The following is a 26,975-nucleotide window of genomic DNA, read 5'->3' as shown; positions in this document are numbered from 1 at the left end:
AAGACTCCCATAGAACCCAGCTTGGAGCCACAGAGCCCAGGGTACCACTCCCCATCCCCCTCTGGTCCTGCTGCCCAGTTCATCTGGCTCCCACTGCAGGCTCACCGAGCCTGGTCTGCGGTCTGCGTTGGTCTGGGCTGCCTGGGACACGCCCAGCACCTGCTCAGCTTTTCCGTGGGCTAAGCGCATCTTTGGCAGGGACTGGCCTAACCCATGGCACACCCGCTTCCCCCCCCCCCCCGAGGAATCCCTTCTTTGACCTTTGTAATTATTCCTGTTCAATCTTCCTTCGTGTTTTTCCCCCCACCTCCCCACCCCCCCTTCCGAGGTGCTCGACTCCTGCGCTCTCTCTAGTGTATTAAGGATGTGAGTGAAATTGATGACTGGGATGTCTCAGGTCTTTATGATGATGAATGACTTTCACTGCCAAAGCTTTTATTGTCTGTGATTTGGGAAGAAGCGGGAACTGATATATCAAGACTGCCTGTCACACCATTTAATACAGTTATAAATCCTGACGTCACTAACTGGTGGTCAGGAGCTGGAGAATTCCACCGGCCGCTGCTCTGCCGAGAGCCTTTATGGATTTTTCCCCTCGCCTTTCTTGGCCTGACTGTCACAATTGTGTTTTGGGAGGGGGGATGGGAACGGCTGGATGAGGACTTTAAATATCCCAGGGGGAACCTGGGTCAGAGTGGAAAGTGGGAGACCTCCCCCACCCTAACGGAAGGAGGAGATGGAGGGCCTTTGAGTCTAAGGTGAGCAAGGAAATCGCGCAGTGAAACCAAATTCTGAAAGAACACGAACACCTTCCCTCATTACTGCAAAGGGTGAGACATATTTACCGATTGATTTCACGTCTGTTATCTTCAGATTATACTGCCGTCCTCGGGAGGGTGGCAGGGAGAGGGATGAAGCTCTCTCCCTGTTGGAGAAGAAGCAGCTGGGGTTCAGTAAAGCAAGTGACTTGGCCAAGGTTATGCCACGTTAGGGAGATGCAGAAGGCAGCTCCCTGGGTGAAGCCAACAGAACCTCGCCATAAGGAACTTCGAGCATCGTGTCGGACAGCGCTGGGTTCCAGCCCTACGCTTACCCCGTCTAGTGGTTGGTTTTGGGAATTCTCGGATCCCTTCAATTTTCTGACCCTCAGTTTCCTCACCTGGAAATGGAAATAACACTTTCCTCATAGGGTTGTTGTGAGAATGACATGAGATGATGCGTGTAAAGATACTTGGGCGGTTACTGCCCCATCACACGTGGCTCAGGAAGTGTTATTTTAAAGGTGAAACTGCGAGGAAAGGGTGTGGTAGGTGTCTCGGGAGCAAGAGGAGGGCACCAGGCCTTCCTGAGGTTGTGCCTGGAGGTGACCAAGGAAGGCTTCCCGTAGGAGGTGAAGCGTAAGTAGGACTTCCCCAGGCCGCGCGAGGGCAGAGGGAAAAGCAGGCGAGGCAGAGGGAGTGTGATCGACACAGAAACCACACAGGCAGTGCAAGCAGCTCCCGGAGCCGGGGGGACCCAAGCTGGACCTACGGGAGGGCTCAGACCAGGGAGGCTACCATGACCTGAGATCATAAGCTCCACGTGTCAGATGTGCGGGGAGCCTTGAAGGGCCTTAAGGAGGGAGTAGCATCTTTGAAGAAATCTCTCTGGGGCCTTGACAGAGGGTGGACATAGAGAGGACAAGACTCAGCAAGAAAGCCCAACTCCTTGAAGGTGGTTGTAAACATCCAGGAGAGAGAGGATGAGGATGGAAAAGACATTTTGAGGGGTAGAATCGGGGACAGGTGAGATGCAGAAGGGAGGGTGTCTCCCCTGGTTGGAGTTCGGGGGACTGGGTGGAAAATGGAGCCACCAGCTGAGACAAAGACAACTGGAAGAGGAGCTGGTTCACGTACTCCGACTTTGGATATCCCGGGGACAGCCGGGTGGGAAATGCCAGCAGGCAGTAGGGGAGGGGGCGGGGCCGGGGATGAGGATTTGGAAGTCATGTGCCTGGAGGAGATGAGTCACCCAGTGAAGATGGGTAGAGAGGAGTAGAGATCTGGGAAGAAGCTCTGGGGGAAACACCGGTGACTGGAGAGTAGGAGCCATGGAGAAACCCAGGAGGTGCTGATGGATGAAAGACAAAGCAGGCCACCGTGACCTTCCACCTTGGAAGCTGTAACAGTCACAGCTCTTAGTGGAGACAAACAGAATTTTCACAGAAAAGGGATTTTCCAAAGAATATTAGGACACTCAAGAGGCTTGGAGACTTCCAGCCTGTGCTTCAGGGCCTCTCCTGGGGAGATGGTACCCCATGGCCTGTGGACAGAGAGCATTCGGCTTATGCTGCTATTGCTGGACGTCTGTGTCACCACTAGAACCTGTGCCTCACCAGGTGGAATGCAAGGGTGCCAGTTTCCTCATGTCACTAGCTTCTGGATTAACAACTCACACCATGTGAGAGGGCTCACACCATGATTAACAACTCACACCGTGTGAGAGGGTTCACACCATATGTCTACTTGGTAGAGCCAGTGAGGTGCCCGTGCCCTGGCTGCAAGGGAGGCTGGGAGATCCAGCTTCTGGATTCTGCCCTGGGGATACTGAACTCTTAAGGTAGAAAATTCCCCAAAGAGAGGTGTTCAGTGGTATCAGGCTGCCAAAAATGTTTGAAGAATCAGGGAGCGAGCAGAGATCCAAGATAATGAGAGCTGAAAAGCATCCCTTGGAGGTGGCAATCAGGAGGGCCTTGTTCTTGGAGTCCTCTCTCAACTATAGTCAGCCCCTTCCCATAGGATTTGAGGTATCATTAAGTTCAAACCGAAGGACATCTGTAGATAGGCCAGAAACCCCTGGCAGAAAGGGGGACATGGTTGTAGTGGATGCCAGGGGAGCCCCAGGGACGGGGCGGGGAGAGGCGGCTGGACCTGGGGGCTGTGTGGCTGGGCTGTTTTTTATGGATTTGAGTGAACTTTGGCAAGTGGCTGGCCTGGAGGAAGGAGTAGGGAAAAGGGAGAAGCAAGAGTCCCGAGGCCCAGCCCTGACCTAGGGGTGGCTGGGAGGCATTTTGCTTTGCTAGAACTTGGGTAGCTTCTGAGCGTTGGCTGCTGGCTTATCTTCAGCGGAGAGGATCAAAATTATCACCTGTCAGGCTTGAAGAGAAAGGTTCTTGTTTTTACGAAACAGGGCACGAAAGTCCTTAGCATCTGACATGCTGGGCCTGGAAGAGTGGCTTGGAAGATGTTTTCTGAGCGAATGAACGAATGAATGAACCAGTCAGCCCTTGTTTGGCCTCAGCTCTGAGCTGAGCCTTGGGCCAGCCACGTGGGGAACGGTGAACAGACCTGGTCCCTGTCTGGGAAGGCTTCGGCCTAGGGTCCATGTTGGAGCCAGCCCCCCAGACAGTCTCTGTGATGCGGAGCTGGGCACGGCGGCTCCGAGAGCACCGAGAAGAGAGTGTGTAACTTTGGGAGGGCAGAGCAAGATGGGGCATCTGGGAGGCTTTTCTATAGGAGGGGTCATTGGTGGAGTTTGCTGGCGTTGCCAGGATGGGCCGACAAGGTTTGCCGAGGCGTGGAGGTGAGATGGGGAAAATGCAAGCTGTTCAGGACAGGACTGGGGGGTCGGGGCTGGAGGCCACACTCCTCCAGTAGGAACGGAGGGTAGCGAGGGGTTTGGACTTGATCCAGAGGTAATGGGGAGCCATTAGGAGTGGGAGCAGAGGGTCTGTTGTGTTGGAGGAGGAGGCTGGGGCCAGGCAGGGAGACAGCTGTGGGGCAAGGGGTGGTGGGAGTCTAAGCCGCGGCCGTGGTTGGCTGTGGGGGCAGGGAGGCTGCAACTTGGTCCCCCCGGAGTTGTTGGTGGGAGAAGCGGGGCCTGTGGGTGCTGTGGGTGCCTGGGTGTCCAGGCTGGGCCTTTTTGCCCAGGGCCGCTGCGGAGCCTGCTGGGTGCCCTCATTATGCCACTCACGGGCGGTGAGAGACGAGAGCAGCGATCGAGACGCCGGCTGCCTCCTGCTGGTGTGCGGAGCGCCGGGCAAACCACATGAGATCCCATCTCGCGCATAATGTGCATCCGAGGACAAAATTAGATTGAGAAGTAAATGGAGCCGAAAATTTCCAAAGCATTTCCCGTCAAGAAGCTGTTTGATTGCGTGTTTTAATTCTCAGAGTCGTCCTGCCCGGTGAGGTTCATTTTGGTGGGGATGGCTGGAGCCCGAAAGAGCTTGGCCTGGGGCCCGGGACTGAGATCAGGGGAGAGGCCAGGCCCCACCTCCTGGGTGACCGGGCCAAGGTGGCACAGATTGGATTGGTCCGTCTTACTTTAAAACTTGAACTGATGACGCACTGGGTTACACATGTGAATGTTTCCTTTTTTTTCTCCCCTACAAGGCTCTGCCTTCCTCCTCCTCCTCCTCCTCCTCCTCCTTCCCTCTTTCTCTCCTTCCTCCATTCCAAAGCCCAAGAAGCCAGAGAGGCAGGGCACGGGTCACTACTCCACTTTGCAGATTTGGAAAGTGAGGCTCAGCCAAGTGCCATCATTTGTTGGTAGCACAGAGAGAGGAAGTCACTGGAAGTCTGATCCCTGTGTGTGCTCCCCTACCTGTCCCTGACCACAAAGGTCAGTAAATAGAAATCTCTCTGTGTCTGTCTCATGCACACGTGTGTATGCACATACACAGAGTCAATTTTGAAACACAGGAACACCAGGTATCTGGGGGCAGAAGCCTGGCTTTTCCTCTCAGTGCCTGGCCCTCCCTGGCCCCAGGCCACTCCCTGCACCTGCTCCCCCGAGGAGGGTTCAGCCATCCCGAGGAGGGTTCAGCCGTCTCCCGGGCTCTGGTGTCACTGCTGACTTCAGCCTCCTCTGTGGAGCGGATGAGGATGCCAGCGTCTTCAGGCATGTTCACCAAGGAGAGCGTTCTATTCACTTCATTAGGAACATTTGTGCTCAGACTAACTGGAAGAAAAGAAAAAAAGGAGAATTGGTTTCTTGAGTTTGAGGGGTGTTCTGAGAGAGGGAAGAGGTGGGAAATGAAGAGAGAAAACAACGAAAGGAACTTTGGATCAGGGCCCATGGTGGTTCTGGGGCCCGGGGCCTGGCCTTCTGGGCAAGGCCTGGCCCAGAGCCCTCCTCACTCACCTGCAGTACAGGCGATCCATGATTTTCTGACCATTGTTCAGTCTGAAGATTTTTGCCAAGAAGACTTTTGTTCAGATAAAACCTTCATGGGAAGACTTTATATAAACCAGTTAGAAACAAGGTTTATTGATTAAGGGAGTGGGAATCCCAGAGGACCCAAAGGTCCCCCAAGAGGACCAGCAGAACACAGCTGGAACCCCCTTCACCGGTTGACTCTTCCCATCCTCTGGGCCCTGGTGCACCCCGTTTCCTGCCGAGTGGTGGAGAGCCGATGTGAAGTCAGTTCACAGAACAAGTGTACCCTTTGCTCAGTCTGGCTCGCAATTCCCACCTCTGGGACCCTGGCCGTCTCATATTGTACCCCAGCAACCTGCCACATCACCATCACCCCAAACTCTCTGTCTTCTCCTGAGGATGCTCAGACCCAGTCTCAAACACCCAGGTCCCCAAGGCTCGCCCATGGGTGTGAGGGGACCCACTGGTACTGCCCACCCTGCCACGACTCAGCCTGAGCCCCAATCCTGACCTCCCTGTAGGAGCTCTACCCACAGAGGCCCAATTCCAGTACCTTCTTCAGGGAGCCTGCAGTCCAGCACCAGAATTGAATCTCAGGTCTGCTCTTTGCTATGTGTGGGATCTCAGGCAGGACACTGAGGCTCTCCGAGCCTCAGTTTCCCCAGCTGTGGGCACTGAGATGGCAAATAACCAGCAAACTGAACCCAAGCCTCACTGACTCATGCATTTGTCCTCAAATAATGCACCTGCTCAGTTGTGCTCTGTCCCCGTGGTACACGAAGCACTCTCACTTCCGTGAGCTCCTTTGAGACTCCATAGCCCATGGAGGAGGCAGGGCAGGGCAGAGGCTGATCCCAGAACTGGCAATGGCTGGCAAGCAAGAGCTTGAGCTACCCCAGGCCTCTCAGAAGTTCTCGCCCCTGATTCATCCTCTCTGAGAGGGGAGGGGAGGGAGGGAGGGGGTGGCCAGCACCCCGGTGGTTTGCAGCTCCAGCAGCGGAATTTAATACATGTTCTCTGCAGCACATTAATTTGCCACGCACCCTGGGAGGGGCCTCTGCGGGGCGGGCTTGGCTCTCCCTGACAAGCAGCACACCTGCCCAGCTTGCCTCTAATGCGTGGCCTTGCTGTTCGATTTGGGGAAACCGTTGGAGGGTCGGGAGGCTTGTCTGGTTGGGCTTTCTCAGTTCCAGGCCTGGATCCCTGTGACGTCCACCATCCCATTACCCTCTGGACCAGAAGTGGACTGGACGGTCCTCAGTCCCTGTGCAAGAGATCAGAAGCCTGTGTGAGGCTTTCCTGGCTTAGGCATTCACCTGTTGGCTATTTTTTTAGACGAAACAGGCTGTCAGGCAGGTATGGAAGTTGGGCCGAGAACCTAGTCATGTGCATGCCTCACATCTCTGGCATTGTTTGGTCTCCCACGTGACTGGCCTGGGATTGGGACTCAGGTTCCCAGATGAAAATGTTCAGAGAGGGGAGAGGACCTGCCTGAAGGCGCCATGAGGATGTGGAGGGCTTTCCGACTCAGTCTCAGGCTGGCGGTGCCTACCTTCACACACGACCCTTCAACCTTCACACACGACCCTTCAACCTTCACACACGACCCTTCAACCTTGATTTCTTGCCCTGAGGTTGAAGGGCCCCGTAGGTCCCTCCCACCATGTCATCAATGAGGAACTTGGTGGTTAAGAGCATGGGCTGGCAGGGGTTCTAATCCTGCCCCCACCGCCTCCACCTGGCCCCGTTCCCGCCTGGGCAACCCTGGGCACGTGACTTCACCTCTTTGAGCCTCTGTTGCCTCCTCTCGATACTGGAGGCAAGGACAGGCATGGCGAACATTGGGGAGCACTTTCATGTCCCGACTCTTTCAGTCCTTTCAAGCTGTCTTGGGAGGCCGTGCTATCATTAGCCCCATTTTATAGACGAGGAAACGGAGGTGTATCTTGCTCAAAGTTACAGAACAACCAGTGACTAGCAGAGCGGGGTTTGGATGCTCCTGGAATCTGTGTCCTTAATCACTACGCTCAGCCTTTCAACACCCCCACTGCCAGTCGTCATCATCATCATCTTCGTCATCTCTGCCTCATAGGATTGTCCTGATTAAACGAGATCCTCTGCACAAAGCACTTGGAAGAGTGTCTGGCAGATAGAGCTTGGCTGAGCGAGCTTCTGCTGTCTGTCCGTCCCATGTGTGTTTGGTGACTCTGCGGGCACACGCAGGGGTGGGCTGGTGAGTGGTTCCGAGGCTTTCCACCTTTGTGTGAAATAGGGTTTCCTTCTCACTGGCATCTTTCACATTCTGTGAAACATGGGCGTGGGAGCGGGCGAGGGCGCGGCACAGAGGACAATGGCGGCTGAAGGCACAGTGGGTCCGCGGCCTGGGGACTGGGCAGAGGGGAACTTGAGGCCAGGCATCAGGCTCACTGGGTGAGCACAGTCACCCCACTGGAGGGGAGTTGTTGGGGTGCTCTTCCCCCTTCCTTCAACATGCCTGGAAAGGGAGCTTGGGGGCATCTGCCCAAGGTCACACAGCAGGTGAGTGGCATTGCTTGGGACCCGGTGCTCCTGGCTGCTGGCGTGCCCGTGGCTATGTCAGCAGTGGGGGCCGCTGTGCCCTCAACGGGCAGCTTGGTGGGAGCAGGTCTGGTCACCCCCTCGGGGAGCTCCAGACTGATGGTGGCAACTGTGTGCCCACTCTGTGCCAGGCCCTGTGCCAGGGGCTTGACGTATGTTTGTTAATTGAATGCACTCAGCAACTCTAATCCAATCTTTGTGTACCGATGAGAAAACTGAGGCAGAGAGAGGCTAAGCAACTCTCAAGACCACACAGCCAGCAAGTGTGGAGCCAACCTGTGCCCTTGTCTGTAGCCACCATTCCACACTGTCCCCCTTTTACAGAGATGCATGTCCCCCTAGCCCGTCCTGAAGGTCACCTCAGAGAAACTCTGCTTCCTTTGTATTTCATTAGTTCATTCCATTTTCCATTTAGTGATCATCTTGGGGTTTTTTGTTTTGTTCTATTTTTTTTATTTGTTTGTTTCAGAGAGAGAGAGAGAGAGAAAACGATCATGTGACCAGGGGTGGGGAGAGGCAGAGGAGAGGGAGAATCTTAAAGCAGACTCCTCGCCAAGCGCAGAGCCTGACGTGGGACTCGACCTCAGGACCTGGAGATCGTGACCTGAGCTGAAATCAAGAGTCAGATGCTCAAATGACTGAGCCACCCAGGAGCCCTGCAATCATCTTAGTTTATGTAGAATCCAACTCTCAGGAAGGCAGACTTTCCGAACAGTTAGAATTGGAAAGTGTGTTCCACCTTAGCAACCCTGGGTGGGAAAACGCGATGAGGTTGCTGTTAGCGCTGAATCAGCCATGTGTGTGGTGGGGGAGGACAGGGACACCTCCAAGTTTTAGTCCAGCCGTGGGACTCCATGATTTTGAAACATTAGGAGGCCAAGGTACATTTTCAATATTCCCCGGCAAGCATGGGTGGGCGCACACCGTAACCAGGAATGGTCATGGTGGGTCTCCCCATCAGTAAGTTAATCTCCTGGCGGTCTTTTCTGTTACCCGGCATTGTACAGGGGTTCTCCAGGGACTCATCCTGGACTGAAATGGACAGTTGGGCTTTTCTCCATCTGTTCCATCTGATTATATAGGTCCCAAGCCAACTTTCAAAATACTTGTCATCTCAGTTTCTCAGATAAGAGATGCACATAGTCACCCAGAGGGACATAAGCTCACTCTCCCCCAATGACAGCACCCAGCTGCACCTCTGTGTGCACCTTTGCACCCATATGGCGGCAAAGCTCCTGGAGTTCTGTAAGCGGCAGCTTGCCCTTCCACCGATCACCCCACACTGCCGAGGTTCAGACTTTATGTCTGATTAAATTGTCTTTGTGTCTCTATTCTTGCTGCTCACCTGTCACCTGTCACTTCTCCTAATGTCAGTTTGCCTGGCTCTGAAAGTCTCTCTCCCTCTTTTTATTCTGCTGTGTTCAGTCTGCTGGGGGCTGGGAAACTAAGCCATTGAGCCCTTTGGGACTGTGTGCCAACGAGGATTGGACCTTCTAGAGCTGGTGGCCGCAGGGACTCGGGGGACAGGCTTTGTGTTCAAAGCCTGTCTTTGAAGCCTGTCTTCTGGCTACTCATAGCCGACGGTCAGGGCTGACACTGACGGCACGTTCCCGCATGGCAGGGTATTGTATTTCCTGTCTATGTGGGGGCTGGGTGCCAGACTGATGGGACCCTGAGCTCTGAATAAGTGACTTGGCCAAGGTGCTCCTGCCATCGAGATGCTGTCCTCAAAAGGAAGACGTTCCTTCCGAGACAGCACTAGCCTGAGACCTGCTGAGGTGGAAGCAGAGGACGGGGAGGAATTGTACCCGTTGTGGATCTTGGATTCATTATTATCTCTCCTTGGAGACCGTGAGTGGGCCCCTGGGGCGCAGACAGTGTCTGGTTCTTAAGGAAAAGTTAATTTTAAATCAAAAAGTTAATTTCAAATAAAAAGTGATACGTGCATGTGGTTAAATATTCAAACCATACAGAAAACTAGAAAATGAAAACTAACGCTCTTTTCCCCGACCTCAGTCATCCCATCTGTAGCCCCCCCCATAGCCCCTCACCCCACAGTTCAGTGCCTTGTGTATATTTTCAGAAATGTTTTTATGCATCTGTCAGCCTAAACCTTTTGTTTGCTCTTACTAGCACAAACGGAGTCATACTGTACACAGTGTTCTCCTGTACTTTGTTTTATCCACACAATAACCTGTCGTGGAGCTCTTTTCCTCAATCCACACATTTGCGTCTACCTCGTGTTTTAAAATTCTGTAATATTCCTCCAGAGGGAAACATCATAATTTATTTAACCCACCCAGTATGGTAGACATTGTATTGTGTCCCCCCAAGCCCGATCTCCCTTCCTTCCACTACATGTAAATCTCGGTGAACTTTTCTGCGTTTGTCCACTGGTAAAGTTCTAGAAGTAGACTTGCTGGTCAACGGAGAGGTGTGTTTTGTATTTTTTTTTTAAGATTTTATTTATTTATTTGAGAAAGAGGGAGAGCAAGCAAAAGAGAGAGAGAGAGAGAGAGCATAAGCAGGGGGAGTGGCAGAGGAAGAGGGAGAAGCAGGCTTCCTGCTGAGCAGGGAACCCGCCATGGGGCTCCATCCCAGGACCCTGGGATCATGACCTGAGCTGAAGGCAGCCACTTACCAACTGAGCCACCCAGGTGCCTCGTATGTTCTGTATTCTGTAACCCACCTATTGAAGGAGAATAGTGTGGGGAGCGGGGAGGTACAGGTGCAGGACTCTAGCATCAGGGGGGCTCAGTTTGCATCCAGCTCTGCCTCTTTCTGGCTAGGTAACTTACCTGCAAAGTGGGCATTTTGAAAGTTCGTATCTCCCAGGGTGGCTGTGATGCTTAAATGAGATAATACATGCAAAGCCTGTAGAGTGGTGCTGGTGCACAGTAAGACCTGAATAAATGGTAACTGTTACTTTGCAGATATTCTTACTACTATTAGTATGCTCTCCATGGTCCTCTGGAGCATTCGGAAACGGGATTCGAAGTTAGTAGGTGGCACATAATGCATGTGTGAATGAGTGAACAGATGAACGAATGAAGACCTGAGCTAGCCGGAGGTTGCCCTCCCGTCGTCCCGCTGTAACTCTTGGCTTCCGGAGCGGTGCTTATCCTGGCGGGGAGGTCAGGAGCCAGGAGCATGGCAGAGCCGTTCTGCAGCCTTGCTCATTAGGACCTGCCTTTGTAGGTTTATTACACTGGAGAAACAGTTGCTAGTTCAAGGCAGTGGGTGTCATGAATGTTCATGGAAATATGGACCGAGCTCCCGTGTCTGTTCTAGAATGCCAGACAGATAAAATCCAAGCATTCTCTCAAAACTGAAACATAGCGTGGGGAGTCTGGAAGTTGCCAGGGATTCCAGGAAAGTAGATGGGGTTCAAACGAAGGAATGGAGGCGTTGAGATTGCAGGAGTAAGCAGCACGCTGATTAGTGAATTCTCAGCGTTGTCTTCCCTGCTCTCTGAAGCCAGATTCGATCTGGAGCCGGGGCAGTTAGAGGAAAGCCAGTTAGAATTAGTGGAAGGGGACAATCAATTAAATCCAGGCAAAGAAATTTGGGTTATTACCTCTAAGTAAGTGATATCACCTAAACCAACGGCTAATGAGCCCACTCCTAGGAGCTGGCCAAAGGGCTGCTCGAAGGACAGGACGCAGCTTAACTGCAGTCGGCCTGAGCGTCGTTTGCAGGTGAGCTGGGCTGGCAGCTCGGCCACCTTTCCCCTCTGGGTGAAACATTTCCCCTCCGCACCGCCCTGCTTGGCGCACCCTATCTCTCGGCAGGTCCGGACAAAGGGGGACCTGAGAGCAGCCCTGTTCAGAGTGTCACATATTTCAAACACCAGCTGGAGCAAATGGGCCTGGTGGAGTGTGCTTCATGTACACATACGGCGGCGTTCGCAGAGCAGGGCCCGTCCCCTCCCCGTGCCCCATGTCCCGGGTGGGTGTGGGGCTCATTCTCTCCCCCTCCCCTTAGGTGGCAGCTGTTTATTCTCATCAGCTTTGATGACGGTTGAAAATCTTCAGCTCATGTCGCTCAGGCATGGAGGACTTTTTCCTATAACAAGTGTCAAGGTATAATTTAAAAAAAATTTAAAAAAAAAGTTGAGACGGTAGCTCAGGTACAAATATAGAAGGAATCTGTAAAGATTTTATTCCACTCATAAATTAACAAGGGAACCTATAAAAAGTAAGAGTGGTTCCAAGAGCTTTTGGGGACCAGGGGTTTATATCATCTATCAGGTCAGCATTTTTTTTTTAAATGCTGGAATAAAATTGCTAGATTAGATACAAAGTTGTTTAATGTTCTATGGGACAAAACAAAACAAAAACAAAAACCTTTGGGTTTATCTTTTCTACTGGATAGAAATCCACATTAACGCATACCTTCCCCATGTCTGAGCTCTATTCAAATAGTAAAGAATCACCAAACAGGTATATTCTCTTACAGATATGATTCTCGGGTGTTCCTGTTCAAAAAGTGCCCTGTGACAGCAAAAGGCTTCCCACCTCTACAACCTTTTTTAAAAATAGGTTTTAAATAATGCTTAAAGAATGTTTCTCAATACACAAAAGGGGTTCTCATGGTTCTGTGACTGAGGGAGGGTTTTCTGGGAAACACTGGAGAAGTAGAAGTGTCTGTAAGTTTTGGTTTAATGATTGAACCGAGACAGGATCAGAAGCCTTGGCTTCGGAGCCCTCATGGAGTTCCTAGATGATGCCAAGTTGTCCTTCAGGGTGGGCTGAGTGGTTCCACGACTGGGCTGACCGGAGCAGAAGGGCTAAGGCACGGGGCCTGGAAGGAGGTTGCCAGGTAACAGGGGAAAGAGAAGACCCTGACCCATTATGGGCAGGTCAGGGTCACGGAGGAGGGGGCACTGAGGGGATAGGGTCAGGAGGGGTTCGGGGCTTCACTGGGCATGAGGGAAGAGGGGTAGCTTTGAAGCAGGCATGGCGGGGAGGCCGGGGCTGTCCCCAGAGAAACAAGGAAGATGGCAGGGGGTTCAGACAGCCCTGGGGGCTCAGGCCCCGGTTTCCCAGAAATCACCTTTGGCGATGCTTCTACTATGTGCTCTGGCCTGTTCCGCCCTGCAGGGTGGTTCCCTGGACAGATGACGTGTGCAGGCCTGGCAGCCGGTAAAGCCGGTGGGGGTGGTGACTGTAGGCAGCGGGTGGGCTTCATACAGGACCTGAGGGCTGGGGGCTGAGTAAAGGTGGAAAATTGGCAGCGTGGGGGCTAACCATGACCCTTGGACAGTTCTATTTTAAAAACTGGATGACGTCAATATCCATGTAGGCAGGAGATTTCCAAATGAAGTGAAACCAGAATTCCAGCTTCTTTTGAAAATGAGCCAGAGCCCTGAGGAGAGAGCTCTGAGGTCACACAGCAAGTCACCATTGCCCCCATCTGGGGTGCGCAGGTTTCCTGGGCATTAAGGGTCCCCAGTTGATAGGATGGCTGATTTGGGATTTTTCCTTTCCCAGCCAGCTCCACCATACCCCTCATAGCTTGGGTCTTGTGTATGGAGATCCCTCTCCTCTGGGCAGAACCTCCAGCCCAGGGCTGTCAAGGCGGGAAGACACACTCTGGCCATCGAGCCCTCTCCAGCATGCTGTCCCTACCTCCTGTCTTGTTTGAAATAATTCATGCTTCTCGGTGGCTTTCTTTCTCTCACTCACACAGTCAGGTAGATAGAGGGGGAGTTTGGTGGGTGCCCTGTGGTATTCAAAGTGAAGGGTTTTCAGACTGTCAGGGTAATGAATTCTGTAAGGGTTTGAAGCAAGGGGCTGGGAGGATCTCTGTGTCATGTGTCTGGGAGTGACAACCCCCAGTGGTTAATTACTGCCACACGATGAGAACCGAGCTGGTAGCAAAATGAGATAAGTTCATTATGAGCTAAATTTGAAGTTAATTGGATTCACTTTTCCCCCCATTAGTGTACATAGGGCCTACCTAGAAATGGGCTATATAAAAAAAAAAAAAAAAGTTGCATCCAAGCAAAAAAATTAAAAAAAAAAAAAAAGGATAAATCTGGCTGGTTATTTTGTGGAGTTCATGATGAAAGGTTTTTCCAAGTTGTTGGTGAGCCTGGAACCGAAGTTTCTTTGAGATGGTTTCTTTGACTCATTTCATCTTGACAGATATTTTCTGAGCACCTGCTGTGTGCTGGACCAGTACAGGGGAGGGAGGGACTTGGGTAGCTCTTGCTGCCTAGGGACCTCCAGTCCAGAGGCAGGAAGAGACCAAGTGCCTGTATGTTGGGGAAATGTGAGGGAATCTGGGGCCAGAATGCCTGGGTGTGGTTATGGCTTCACTTCTTACTAGTGGTTGGACCTTGGACAGGCACCTTATATCTCTGTGTTTTAATTTTCACATCTGTAAAATGACGGTGGTAGAATTTACCTTACCAAGTCTTTGAGGATTAAGTGAGTCAATATCTGTAAAACACAGTGAACAGTGTTTGGAAAAGTGCCTTGTTTTAGAACAGCGCCTGGTTGACAGTAAGTGCAACAAAGCTGTTGGCTAGCATGACTGTCAGCTGTAGGGCCTTAGGGGGGCACATCAGCAGCTTGCAGACTTTGTTTCCTTATCTGTAAAGTGGGTTAATAACAGTACCCATCTTCTGGGGTTGTGGACTGGGATGAGGCACAGGAAGTGCCCAGGGCCTGACTCCTAGGAACCTCTCAGGAAGCTTCTCTTCTGTTGGTTGACCAGTCACCAAGGTGGCCCCAACTCAAGGCAATATAGATCCCATTGTCCCATGAGAAGGGCAGCAGAGAATTTGCGATCACAGCAAGCACCATTGTTTCACTCCCACTAGATACCCTCTTTTCCAAATTATAAAAGGGAGGCAGAGATTCAAATGATTGTATTACTTGCCCGAGGTCACACAGAAAGGTGCCAAGATTTGAGCCTTAGCCTATGTGACTCCAAATTCTACCTCCTTTTCCTTCCCCGCCTCCCTCTGCCTCTGGTCTCAGGAGTCCAGGTTTGGCTCTGGAGACAGCTGGGGGTAGAGCAGGTACAGGTGGCTTCATGTCCCCCTCAAGCCTGACACACCCTCTGTGCTGGCTTGAGCCTCTCTGGAGGTCACTTCCTTCACAGTTGTCAACCGTGACCTGCCTCCGCCCCTCCCTCTCCCCAGGCGCACCCTGGAGCTCACACCTTCCCTGTACTTCTTTGTATCTTGAGCATTCCAAAGTCAGGCACCTCCAGGATCAGTAATCTGCTTTTGTCCCTTCCCTACCACTGTCCCTCTGTGGCTTTCCATCTGTCATTTAGAACCTGAACTTGAACTTCCTTAAGGTCTCTGGCCTGTGTGCAGTTCTGCAACCTACGGCAAGGGCTTGGGAAGGCCAGGGTGCAGCTCCTGGGCTAAGCTTGTGCCAGAGGGAGGCCCACCAGCTCCCCATTCTTCTCTACAGCTGCACAGAGCCCTGTGTGTACACTGTGTGTATGCACCACAGTTGATTCACCTGTTTCTTTACGTTTGTACCTTGTGATACGGTTTCTAGGATTTTGTAGTTACAGATAATGTTGCGATGATTAACCTGCCTATATGCGTTTGTGTATAGCTGAAGGTGTGCATAGATTCAAAGTAAATCCCTAGACGTAGGATTGCTTGTTGAAAGGGCAAATGCATGTATAGTTTTGTTAGATATACAGCCTCTATATGGAGTTGTATCATTTTGCATTTAATTTGCATTTCTAATATTATGAGTGAACTTGAACATCTCTTTAGTTTCAGTGTCCCCCCCCCCCCATATATATTCTGGTGAGTTTTCTGTTCGTGAACTTTGCCTATTTTTCTATGGGCCTTTTGGACTTTTCCCTTGACTTCTTACAAGTTCTTGATACATAGGGTTAGTAGCTATTGATTCCACTTTTTTGGCTATTATGAATAATAGGGCTTTGAATATCTGAGTATACATTTTTTGTGGACACAAGTTTTCATATTTCTTGGGTAGATACCTAGGAGTGGAATTGCTGGATCACATGGGGATTCTACATTTAACTTTCTGAGGAACTTCCAGGCTTTTCCAAATGGTTGCACAATTTCACATTCTCACCAGCAGTGTGTAAGGGTTCCAATTTTCCACATCTTTGGTCAATGCTTGTCATAACCTTTTTCGATTATAGCCAACCTAGTGGGTGTGATGTAGTATTTCATGGTGGTTTTGAGCTGCATTTCCTTGATAGATAATGATGTTGGATGTGTTTTCATGGACTTATTGGCCATTTGTACATCTTTTCTATTCAGATATTTTGTCCATTTTTAAACTGGGTTATTTGTTTTTTATTATTGAGCTGTAAAATTGCCTTATATATTCTAGATATAAGCCACGTATCAGATATGTGACTTATAAATATTTTTTCCCATTCTCTGGGCCATCTTTGTACTTTCTTAATGACATCCTTTGAAGCTCAGAAATTTTTTCAATTTTTATAAAGTTTAATTGATCTAATTTTTCTTTTGTTGTTTGTGTCATAGCTAAGGAAGTATTGCCCAATCCAAGGTCATGAAGATTTCTGTCTGTTTTCTTCTGTGAGTTTTATAGTTTCAGGTCATACACTTTGGTATTTTTAAAAATTATTTATTTATTTGACAGACAGAGATCACAAGTAGGCAGAGAGGCAGGCAGATAGAGAGGAGGAAGAAGGCTCCCTGCTGAGCAGAGAGCCCGATGTGGGGCTCGATCCCAGAACCCTGGGATCATGACCTGAGCTGAAGGCAGAGGGTTTAACCCACTGAGCCACCCAGGTGCCCCTTACACTTTGGTATTTGACCCATTTTGAGCTAATTTTTGTAGGTGGTTTGTGCATCTATCTGGTTTTGAGTCAAGGTTAGAAAGCCTCTCCCTGCAAATGAGAGAGGAATTCACCTGTGTTTTCTTATGGTATTTGCAGTTTATTTTTTACATTTAGATTTCAGATTCACTTGAAGTTTATTCTGGTATATAGTATGAGAATCCATCTATTTTATTTTATTTTATTTTATGGCTCTCCAGTCGTCCTACCACCATTTAATAGAAAGTTCATATTTGCTTAAGTGATTTGAGCTCCTACCTATGTCATATGTTAGATTTCCATATATAGTTGGGTCTATTTCTAGACTTTCTATTCTGTCCCATTGGTTTTCTGTCTATTCATGTGCTGGCATCACACTTGTAATTACGAAGACTTTGTAGAATGTTTTAACATCTAGGAGGGCTTGTACCCTTGAGGGGGACATTCTGAGTAACCCTTCAAGAATAGCATTTGGGGCACCTGGGTGGCTCAGAGGGTTAAGTCTCTGCCTACAGCTCAAGTCATGATCTCAGTGTCCTGGGATTGAGCCCCACATCAGGCTCTCTGCTCAGCGGGGAGCCTGCTTACCCCCTGTCTGCCTGCCTCTCTGCCTGTTTGTGATCTCTCTGTCAAATAAATAAATAAAATCTTTTTTTTTTAATGTTAAAAAAAAAAGAGTAGCCTTTAACTAGAAGTCATGTGTCATGAGTTGAAGTCCCTGTTCTACTATTTACTCTGTGACCTTAGGTCAGTCAAAACTCAACTCTGAGCCTCAGTTTCCTCATTCATATAACAGGAGTAGGTTCCTACTTCTCAAGGTTAAAAAGAGTGAGTTATTTTGAATAAGTCTCTCTCTTCTGGAGAGCAGTCTTTGTCTTGACGAAAGCTCTGTATGGACTCATTGCTAATAGTGAACAAGGCCAAGTCTTGTTTATTCTCTATGGAAGGGGGCAGCAACACACGAATTGTCCAGGATGTGCCATTAATAGGAGAAATTATGTCAACCTAAATCATTTATATGCAAATACATCATATGCGATCTATGACATTCAGTGCCATTGCAAATGATATAAATCATTTCTTCCTTCATAAAAAAAAAAGATATAAATGTGCGTTTGAAGTCATCTTGAATTCAGAAGCATCCATTCTGGTATCCTATTGAGTCTAGAGGCCTGGATTAGAAGTAGGAGGAGCAGTACCATCTTAGCTGTCTTGTTTTGAACAGTTGTTAAAGTCCCCAGCCCTGGAGACATGCCTGAAATATACAGGGGCAGGGACTGCAAAGGGAGAAGTGCCCATACACTCCACAGCAATGGGATCCCCAGTTCAATGCCAGGAGAGTCCTTTCAGGCATCAAAGCAAATGTGAGGGTTCAGTTTACTCTGTGGGTTCCCACCAGAGGTGGATCCCCACCGGAGGTGGATTCCCACCAGATGGTGTCCATCTCCTGCTCAGATTTGGACAGGTGTCCTTAGAAAGTTCCAGACCGAGTATTCTCAAGCAGAGAATAATGATGAAAACAAGACATTATTAACACTTAGGGCGTCTTGTATCCATCAGCTATTGCCACAATATTGCTGCCTAGCAAAACACTCCAAAGTGCGGGACTTGAAACAACAATTATTTCTTCTTATACATGTACCTGGGGGTTGGGTGGGGGCTGGCTACTCAAAGCCGGGCATTGTACCATTTGGAGGCCGGGTCCGTCTCTGCCACCCATGTCTCCTCGCTCTTGGCAGCAGGCTAGCCAGAGCCTGTTCCTGCAGGGATGACTGAAGTGGCTCCCAGCCACACCAGCATATCATAAGCTGCTGCTGGCTGAACGTCTGCTACCATCCGTTTGGCCAAAGCAAGGCTTGTGGCTGAGCCCAAACCAAAAAGGCAAAGAAGCACCCCATACCTCTAGGAGGAGGAGGTTTACTTTTTACTTTTTCATGAAATGAAATTTACCTGGTCTAAAGAAGTTTAGTATTATGCATGCCCTACATTTTTGGTGTTGGATTACCATTTTTTTCCCAGGTGATGGTTACCACTGTGGGGTTAAGGGTTGGGGCCCATGCTTCAGTCTTGGGCAGGTGCTCGCTGTGGGCTGACACAGTGCTGCACGGGGTGGAGGGGCACGTGACTTCTCGCCGACTCTTCCCAGTGCCCGTGGAAGACACGTGTTCCTCTTACCAGGGCAGGTGGCCTAGGGTGAGGGTGGGGAGTGCAGACTGGCCAGCTACTTTGGCTGGGTTCCAAACCTGGCTTCCTTCCTTTCTAGCTGTGGGACTGCGGCAAGACACATAAACTTTCTGTGCCTTGGTTTCCCCCTCAGTAAAATAGGGATAATAGGTAGCTCTCGAATAGGGTTATTGTGGGAATACATGAGTTTGGGTGTATCTGGTTCTCTGAGTGTTAGCTATTGTTTGCTCTATGTAAGTGTTGGATGCTATTATCCTCATTCTACAGTTGAGGAAACGGAGGCTCAGAATGGTTTAAGAAATTCTCTCAAGGCCACACAACTAGTAAGTGGTAAAGCAAGGATCCAAGCCTGAGCAAAGTGGATACTTTTTGTTTTTAAGGTTGTTTTTGTTTTTGTTTTTGTTTTTGTTTTTTGAGAGAGAGAGAGTGAGCATGACCGGGTCGGGGGAGGGGCAGAGGGAGAGGGAGAAACAGACTCCTTGCTGAGCAGAGAACCTGACAAGGGGCTTGATCTGAGGACCCTGAGATCATGATCTGAGCTGAAGTCAGACGCTTAACCGACTGAGCCACCCAGGTGCCCCCAGACTGGATACTCTTAATTGCTGTGTTCTACTACCTTCCTTTCTGTATCGAGCCTCCCTGTGACTTCCCCCACAAGATCTCATCAAGTTTATTGGGACTTCTGTACTTTGTGAGGATTAATTGGAATAACGTTCCTGAGCAGCCTGTCCCAGGGCCTGGCAGAGAGCAGGGAGGTTCCAGGAGGCTGGAGATGTTGCAGATGTGTTCCATCCGTCCCTTTGTTGCCCACAACAAGTGATAACTCAGACTCTCTGCTTTTGTGGCCTGTCCAAGGAAGGTAAAGGCAGCCATAGGCCTTCGATTGTAGGGACATTTGCTGGATGATATTGGAGCCATGGACAATGTAAAGGAATCCCCCAGCAGCAGGGAACGCTGAAGCAGGATTATTTGTAAGATAAACGTAGCCATTTGTCAGCTCCTCGCTGTGCGGTGACCATCCTCATGGGCAGGGAGGAGGGACTGGGGATAGCATGAACCCATGGCATGATGGCCCAGGCCTAAACCCTTGCTGGAGCTGACCCAAGTCCCCACTGAGGCTAGAAGCTCAGACAACTGTCTGCCATTGTCCTAAGGAGGACATATTAGCCTTCCAGGCAGCAGCTCACCTTATAGCACTGATTGTGGAAGTTCTAGAGGGGCGGGTGCAGTTGGGCCTTAGGGTAGAACCGTCTACTCAGAGCTAAATTATCCTTCGAGTTTATGCACACAGAGACAGGTATGAGCTCTGGGAAGTCTTCGAGATCACTGAGCTAAAGAGCTCTCTTTTCAATTTGAGAAACACTGAGGCTAGGGTAGAGTGGCTTGCCCAGAGGTCCACGGCAGTTCAGTATGTAGCAAAACCGGTAAATGGGCCTTGGATGGCCTTTGTGTCCTGCTCCCCGCACCAGGAGTTCTGAGCACAAGCTCCCTGCCAGGCCGGGGCAGCCCCATCCCCACCTGTAGTCCAGGTGGTCTGGCAGACCAAGACTGGCCAGTTTCTTCCCAAACAGACACTGACAACCACTTTCTGTCCTGACTTCCGGCAGCCCATCTTGGACCCCCACGCCTTCTTCCCTTGCTCCAACCTGCTCACCCCTTCCAGCTGCAAACCTGAGAAATTTTCCCTCCTGGTTCTCTATCCTCCCGTCCTTCTGGCTCATTCTCTCCCATTCACATCCCCACCCCGTACCATCACCAAAGAAGCTTAGTGTAGAGCCCAGGCCCCTTGGTTTCAAAGCCCAGCTCTGTTTCCTCCTAGCCGTGTGACCTTAGGGAAGTTATTTAACCTCTTCATTCCTTAGTTCCTTGGGCACGACAGTTGTTTGAACCTCATGGAGTCATCAGGTTGAGAAAATGAGTTAACGTTTGTAAAAGAGTGTCTGGCACAAGTAAGTGTTATCTTATCCTGAATGATGTCTCCCCCTACTTATTTGTTCCCCTGGCCTGAGGCTCCCTTTGCACTGGGACAGGGTGGGGAGCAGAGGGACCTGCAGAAGAGGCCGATGCTACAAAGACTTGAAGGGCCCAGAAACACTTCGTGAGGGAGCAGGCTCTGAGGGCAGAGGGTGGAGATTGGATGCGGTGTTGAATTGATAGGAATAGAAGGGCAGTTGGAAAGGGAAGAGCTAGGGGCGCCTGGGTGGCTCAGTGGGTTAAAGCCTCTGCCTTCGGCTCAGGTCATGATCCCAGGGTCCTGGGATCGAGGGTCCTGGGATCGAGCCCTGCGTCAGGCTCTCTGCTCCGCAGGGAGCCTGCTTCCTCCCCCCTCTCTCTCTCTGCCTGCCTCTCTGCCTACTTGTGATTTCTCTCTCTCTGTCAAATAAATAAAATCTTTAAAAAAAAAAAAAGATTAAAAAAAAAGGAAAGGTGTAGGGATGGGAAAGGGCAGGACAGGTTTGGGGAATAGCCCCGGGTGGAGTGAGGGTGATGAGGCTGGAAAGATCACAGGTTGGGGGTACAGACTGAGGACAGCTTTAGAAGCCAACCTGAAAAATCTGTACTTGATGGGAGAGGTAGTGGGGAGTTACTGAATCTGGAAAGATACTGATTCTAGACATCTGTTTCCCAGCTGTCTCACCAAACCTTTTCACTGGTTCTGGTACATGAGCTGATTTCCCAGGCTCAGGATATACCTGGCTCATGATAATCTTGGTGTCGTCTGTCCCGCCCACCCCCAGTGTTTATCTGTCTTGGGTCTCTATCTTTTCTTCTGGAACTGGCTCGAATTTTCAGAACAGTTTTCAGTGATAACAGGTTTCCTTGACATGTTTTTTATTTTAATAAAGAATGTTTCAAGTATTTTACCAATTAAGTATGATGTCGACTCAAGATTTAAGATCGACACCAGATCAAAGGAGTGTACTTCAGTTCTTACTTACTAAGAGGTATTGTAAGGAATTAGGATTAAATTTTATCCAATGCCTTTTCCACAGCTTTGATATAATCGTATGGTTTCCAACTTTTGATAGATTACTATGATTTCCCAACCAGTGTTTTAAAACTGAATCATCTTTGCAAGCCTGAAATCAACCTTATTTGTTCATGGTATATTATTCTTTCTAATATTGTTTGATCAATGAAACAAGATTTTTTTTTGCATGGCTATTAATAAATTGTGGTAGTAGCATTTAATTTTCATTTTGATACACCTTTGTTAAGTTTTCATGTCAGGATTATGCTAGCTTGGAAAAAAATGAATTGGGAAGATTTTCTTTAGTTTTATATATCCTGGAACAGTTTAATAACAAAAGTGTGTATCCTTTGAAGGCTTAAAAGAAGTTGCCCTAAACAAAAAGAAACGAGACTTGCCTGAAAGCTAAATGAACATCTTAAATTTAAAAAGAATTTTAAAAAAGAACTTTTTCTATTTCTGCCAAAGTGATTGGGCTGTTTGTGTTTTCTCCTTCTTGAGTTAATTTTAATAATTTGTATTTTCCTAAAATATTGTACTTTTTGCTAAGAAGTCCATAGGTATTAGTGTAAACATCTGCATTTTTAAATATCTTTTCCAAGTCTCTGGTTGTATCTTCTCTTCATTCCTTACTTGATATTTGTGTCTTCTTTTTTGGATCTTGCCCTAGGTTTGTCTGTTTTATTGGTCTTTTCCAATAACAATTCTTGGGCGCATTTGTTGTGTCTGCTTTTCTCTGTTCCCTAATCCTTTATCTTCTGCTTTTTCTTTATCAATTCCTTCCTTCTCCTTTCCTTAGGTTCTTTTTATTACTTTTTTTTTTTTTTTTTAAGAGGGGAGAGGGGCAGAGGGAGAGAGACAGTCTTAAACAGGCTCCATGGCCAGCATGGAGCCCAGTGTGAGGCTCGATCCCAGGACCCGGAGATCCTGACCTGAGCCAAAATCAAGAGTCGGACACTTAACCGACTGAGTCACCCAAGTACCCTATTTAATTACCTTTTTCTTTTTAAAGATTTTATTTATTTATTTATTTCATAGACAGAGATTACAAGTAGGCAGAGAGGCAGGCAGAGAGAGGAGGAAGCAGGCTTCCTGCTGAGCAGACAGCCTGATGCAGGTTCGATCACAGCCTGATGCAGGTTCGATCCCATGACCCTGGGATCATGACCTGAGCCGAATGCAGAGGCTTTAACCCACTGAGCCACCCAGGCGCCCCATTTTATTACTTTTTTATCTGGCTTCTTGAGTTGGGTGCTTTGGTGAGGCACTGCATTTTCTGCTTTAGAGGTCAAGGTTTTAAAGCATGTGTAACACTGGCAGAAACCGTTGGGGTTCTGACAAAAGGCACAGCTTCTTGTTGAAGAAAGAACCCAGTCCCAGGAGGCAGGAGAGCGGCATTCCAGTCCCAGCCTTGTCTCGGATCAGCTGGGTATCCCTGGTGGAGCCCCCTTCTCTTCCCATGACCCTCTTTCTCATCTCAGACAACCAGGGAGAGGAGGGTCCTGAGCTGATGTTAGGAAACGTGGGCTAACGCACCTGCTTTGCCACCTGCCCCCTGCGGGACCTGAGCCCGTTGCTCCCTGCCCGAGGGTCTCAGCTTTGCCATCTGCAGAATGGTGACAGGGTTGGTCCAAAAGAGTTTCAAGGGCCCTCCCTTCACTGATTCTTGACCACAAGTGGAGGAACGTCTATGGGCTCCAGAGAGCTGCTGTTTCTCCCAACAGGGCCACTGCTTTCACTCACTGAACAAATATCTACAGGCCTCTGCCATTCTGACCTTGGGTGCAGAGACATGACCGAGGAGCTTACACGCTGGAGACAGAAGCTGCCCTAGAGGGCTGTGAGCGCTGGGTCAGAGGAGGATGAGTGGGGAGGAATACAAAGGCTGGGGAGAAGACCTTCTTAAATCACCTTTATTAGAAGTGGTCAGTTCTGACAATTCTGGTTTTCTGTTTAATGTCAGCTCTTGTGGGAAGTCAAAGGTAGTTCATTTGCTCCCCTTCCAATGCCTCATATGAAGAGACATGAGCAATGATTGTCACAAGCTGGGATGCCCAGTCCAAAGCCAGGAATGTGGTGAGCAGAAGCAGGGGAGGCCACATGCTTGCTGTTCCATAAGATTCTGGAAGGTAAGCAGAACCCTGTGAAATGAGGCAGCCTCTGGCTGTTGGCTGGACAGTCTTTGAAGGACCAGCACTAGAAAGGCTGTTGCTTTACCGGGGGAATGTTCATGGCCCATACTATGTGCTGGCTTGGATTCTTTGGGGAGTGTTGATCAGAGGTGGTCTCTCTCCTTGGGCCACCTTCTAGTGGGTCTGAGCTCAGCATCATCTACCTGCAGGAGTGCCTGCACCAGCTCACTGGGCCCCAAAAGACATTCCTGGGACCTGGCCTGGCTCTTCATGGTCACCAAGCTGCCCCCACCCAGTCTCCAGGGTCCACATTCAGACGAGGTCAAGGTTCCACGTTCCCTCCCTTGTCCCAAGGCCACCTCATTTCCCACCCATGGCTGAAACAGATGCATCTCCTTCTTTCAGGAGCAAATTGGCAATTCCACCTGGAGGGTGGGGTCTCGTCCTCACGGCCAAACACCTAATCACCAAAAATCCTACCATCTAAGACCTGGGTTCCTACCTGACTCACGAACACCTGGTTACTTACACGTCACTGGCAGTGCTTAAAAGGGCCAAAGCTGGGGCACCTGGGTGGCTCAGTGGGTTAAAGCCTCTGCCTTTGGCTCAGGTCATGATCCCAGGGTCCTGGGATCCAGCCCCGCATCGGGCTCTCTGTTCAGTGGGGAGCCTGCTTCCTCTTCTCTCTCTCTCTGCCTGCCTCTCTGCCTACTTGTGATCTCTGTCTGTCAAATAAATAAATAAAATCTTAAAAAAAAAAAAAAGGACCAAAGCTCTGTTTTTTTTTTTAAGATTTTATTTATTTATTTGACAGAGAGAAATTACAAGTACACTGAGAGGCAGGCAGAGAGAGAGAGAGAGAAGGAAGCAGGCTCCCTGCTGAGCAGAGAGCCCAATGTGGGACTCGATCCCAGGACCCTGAGATCATGACCTGAGCCGAAGGCAGCGGCTTAACCCACTGAGCCACCCAGGCGCCCCCCAAAGCTCTGTTTTATACCTAAGAGGCGGCCAAACCTCAGAATCATCTCCCTTACAGAGTTCTGCTCTGTGGGGTTTCTCCTACACTGCAAGAAACAGCACACCTGACCACCCCATTCATTCTGCATTTACTCGGGACCTACCAGGTGAGGCCCTGTGGTGGATGAATGAGGTGTCCCGCCTGCTCTCCAGGAGCCAGCCGCCTGCAAAGAGGTGAACACATCCCCCACCCCCCCACAGGACATCTGCCTTAATCTCTGCGTCCCAGCACTCAGAACCCTGTCTGATGTGAGGAGGTACTCTCCCTGCACGTTTGTGCTCTGGGGCAGAGGAGGAAGAACTCAGTAAGGACAGACACACAGCTGTAGGATGTGTGGAGCGGGGAGGAGTTTGAGCTCTGCAGGTGTGAGCTGTTGGGCTGGAGGAGAGGGGGCTTAGCTGAGGTGTGGAGGGGAAGTGCAAGCCCTCCAGCTCTCGAGAGGTGAGCTGGCCCGAGCTCCATTTTACCAGGGAAGCAGCAGAGCTGTCGTGGGTCCCTGCTGAGTGGAGCCAGGGTGGCTGGAGGTGTGTGTGTGTATGCATGTATGCATGTGTGTGTGCGCGCGCACACGTGTTTGCATGCGTGAGTGACAGGAGGGGGGTGGGGGCACACTGGCGTTCGGCGCCCAGACGTGACAAATGTGCAGATGTCCCAGGAGCTGCGGACATGAGCGGCTGGCCACGGAGACACTCACCCCGCGATTTGTTGCTTTGATTCCTCAGGCCGTGACTTGGCGAGCACGACCCTCCCCGGGTACCCTCCGCACGTCCCCCCCGCCGGACAGGGCAGCTACTCAGCACCGACGCTGACAGGGATGGTGCCTGGTGAGTTTGCACTGTCGGCGTCTGCACAGCGGGCAGTGGACGGGGTTTCTGGGGAGGCATCCCCCCAAACAGCCCGGGTGACCTCTATGCTTCTGAGAAGTGGACCTGAATAAATCAGGCAGAGGTCTGCACTCTCAGCCTCTCTGTCTGCAGCTGGGCCTTCAGTGGGGCCGGCAGTGAACTTGGAAGTCGGCGGGGCGGGGGGGGGGGGTGCGGGGGAGGACTGTCACTCAAACAGCCCCTTGGAGGCCACACAGATAGTCTGAACACAGAGGGGTGCGGGACCTGGCCAAAGGTTGCCCAGCCAGTGCTCAGTAGGGGTCCTCCTTCGTCCCCCCCCCCCCGCCACCCGATTTGCGTGAGGGGAACAGCAGGAGCCTCCCCCTCACCCCCAGGTGCTCTCGATAGCCTTACTCCCTGGCTCGAGGACCATGTGCTCAAGACAGAGACGCTGTTGGCTGGTGGGTTTGTCGCTTGATTCTAAGCTGAATACCGGGTGGCCAAGGAAGCCTTATCCCCTCGGGCCAGCCATATGTCTGTCAGAGGGTAGGCCGCCATGTTCCTTCCACTGTAGGATGGTGTGAGGGAAGGACAGCGCATGTCCTGGTGCTGGCTGGCTGTGTTCTCAGGGCATGAGCGGAGCAGGGAAACCCAAAGTAGCATTTTTTGAAAGGTGTTTAAAAAAAAATCAGGGGGAAAAATCAGGACTGCATTGGATGTGATTATGCTTCTTTTATTCTTTTAAGGGTTAGTAGTGTTTCTTGTTCTGAATCATTTACCTGATGCCTGGTCCTCCTTCCAGTCCGCCCTTGGGGTCCTGCCTAAGTAGCCCCATGTCTCTGCCAGCCTCTTTCCTGCCCGTGTCATGGACATGAGCACCCCAGGCCCAAGGACAGGTGGGGGGGTGGACAGAACCAAACGTGAGACGGGGTGTTTCCCACCTACGTGTGAGGCCCCACGGGATGATGAGCGAAGCCAGGGGCGGGAAGGGAAGCCGTCCTGGCCTGATTGGGTTTTCCCCAGGCTGCCGGGGTCCTGGCACAGATGCCGAGGAGTGCCAGAACTCCGAACTCACTCCTGGCCTTCCCGGTTGTTACAAAGATGTATTTAACAAGGTAGGAGGACAGAGCATATTTCATTTAACGGTTTGTTAGCTTGATTTATGACTTTTAAATATGAGACATATGGGAAATGGCCTCTGTGTGTACTTGTGCCCTCGGCCTCGCCAGGGCCGGGGAGGCCTGCCAGCTTCACACCTGCAAAGAGCCTTTGCCTTTCTGCTGGGGGGATGGGCGCATGGCAGAGCGTCGGGAAATTCTGTGCACAAGGCCAGC

The 26,975-nt window shown here is 50.4% G+C and overlaps 1 protein-coding gene across 6 annotated transcripts in view; it reads left to right on the top strand.

Moving 5' to 3' along the window:
- The window catches only part of PAX5 (paired box 5), a 200,929-nt gene that overhangs the window by 131,477 nt on the left and 42,477 nt on the right, over positions 1-26,975 (top strand). For all 6 annotated transcript variants that reach the window (XM_082694881.1, XM_082694879.1, XM_082694884.1 and 3 more), the window contains one exon: positions 25,540-25,641. In XM_082694881.1, coding sequence (XP_082551007.1) covers positions 25,540-25,641 — 102 coding nt within the window. The remainder of the gene's footprint in view (positions 1-25,539; positions 25,642-26,975) is intronic.

This window comes from Mustela nivalis (genome assembly GCF_964662115.1).
Source record: "Mustela nivalis genome assembly, chromosome: 13".
Lineage (NCBI taxonomy): Eukaryota > Metazoa > Chordata > Mammalia > Carnivora > Mustelidae > Mustela > Mustela nivalis.
The sequence above is the reverse complement of the archived record's forward strand: the minus strand, read 5'-3'. Positions and strand labels throughout refer to the sequence as shown.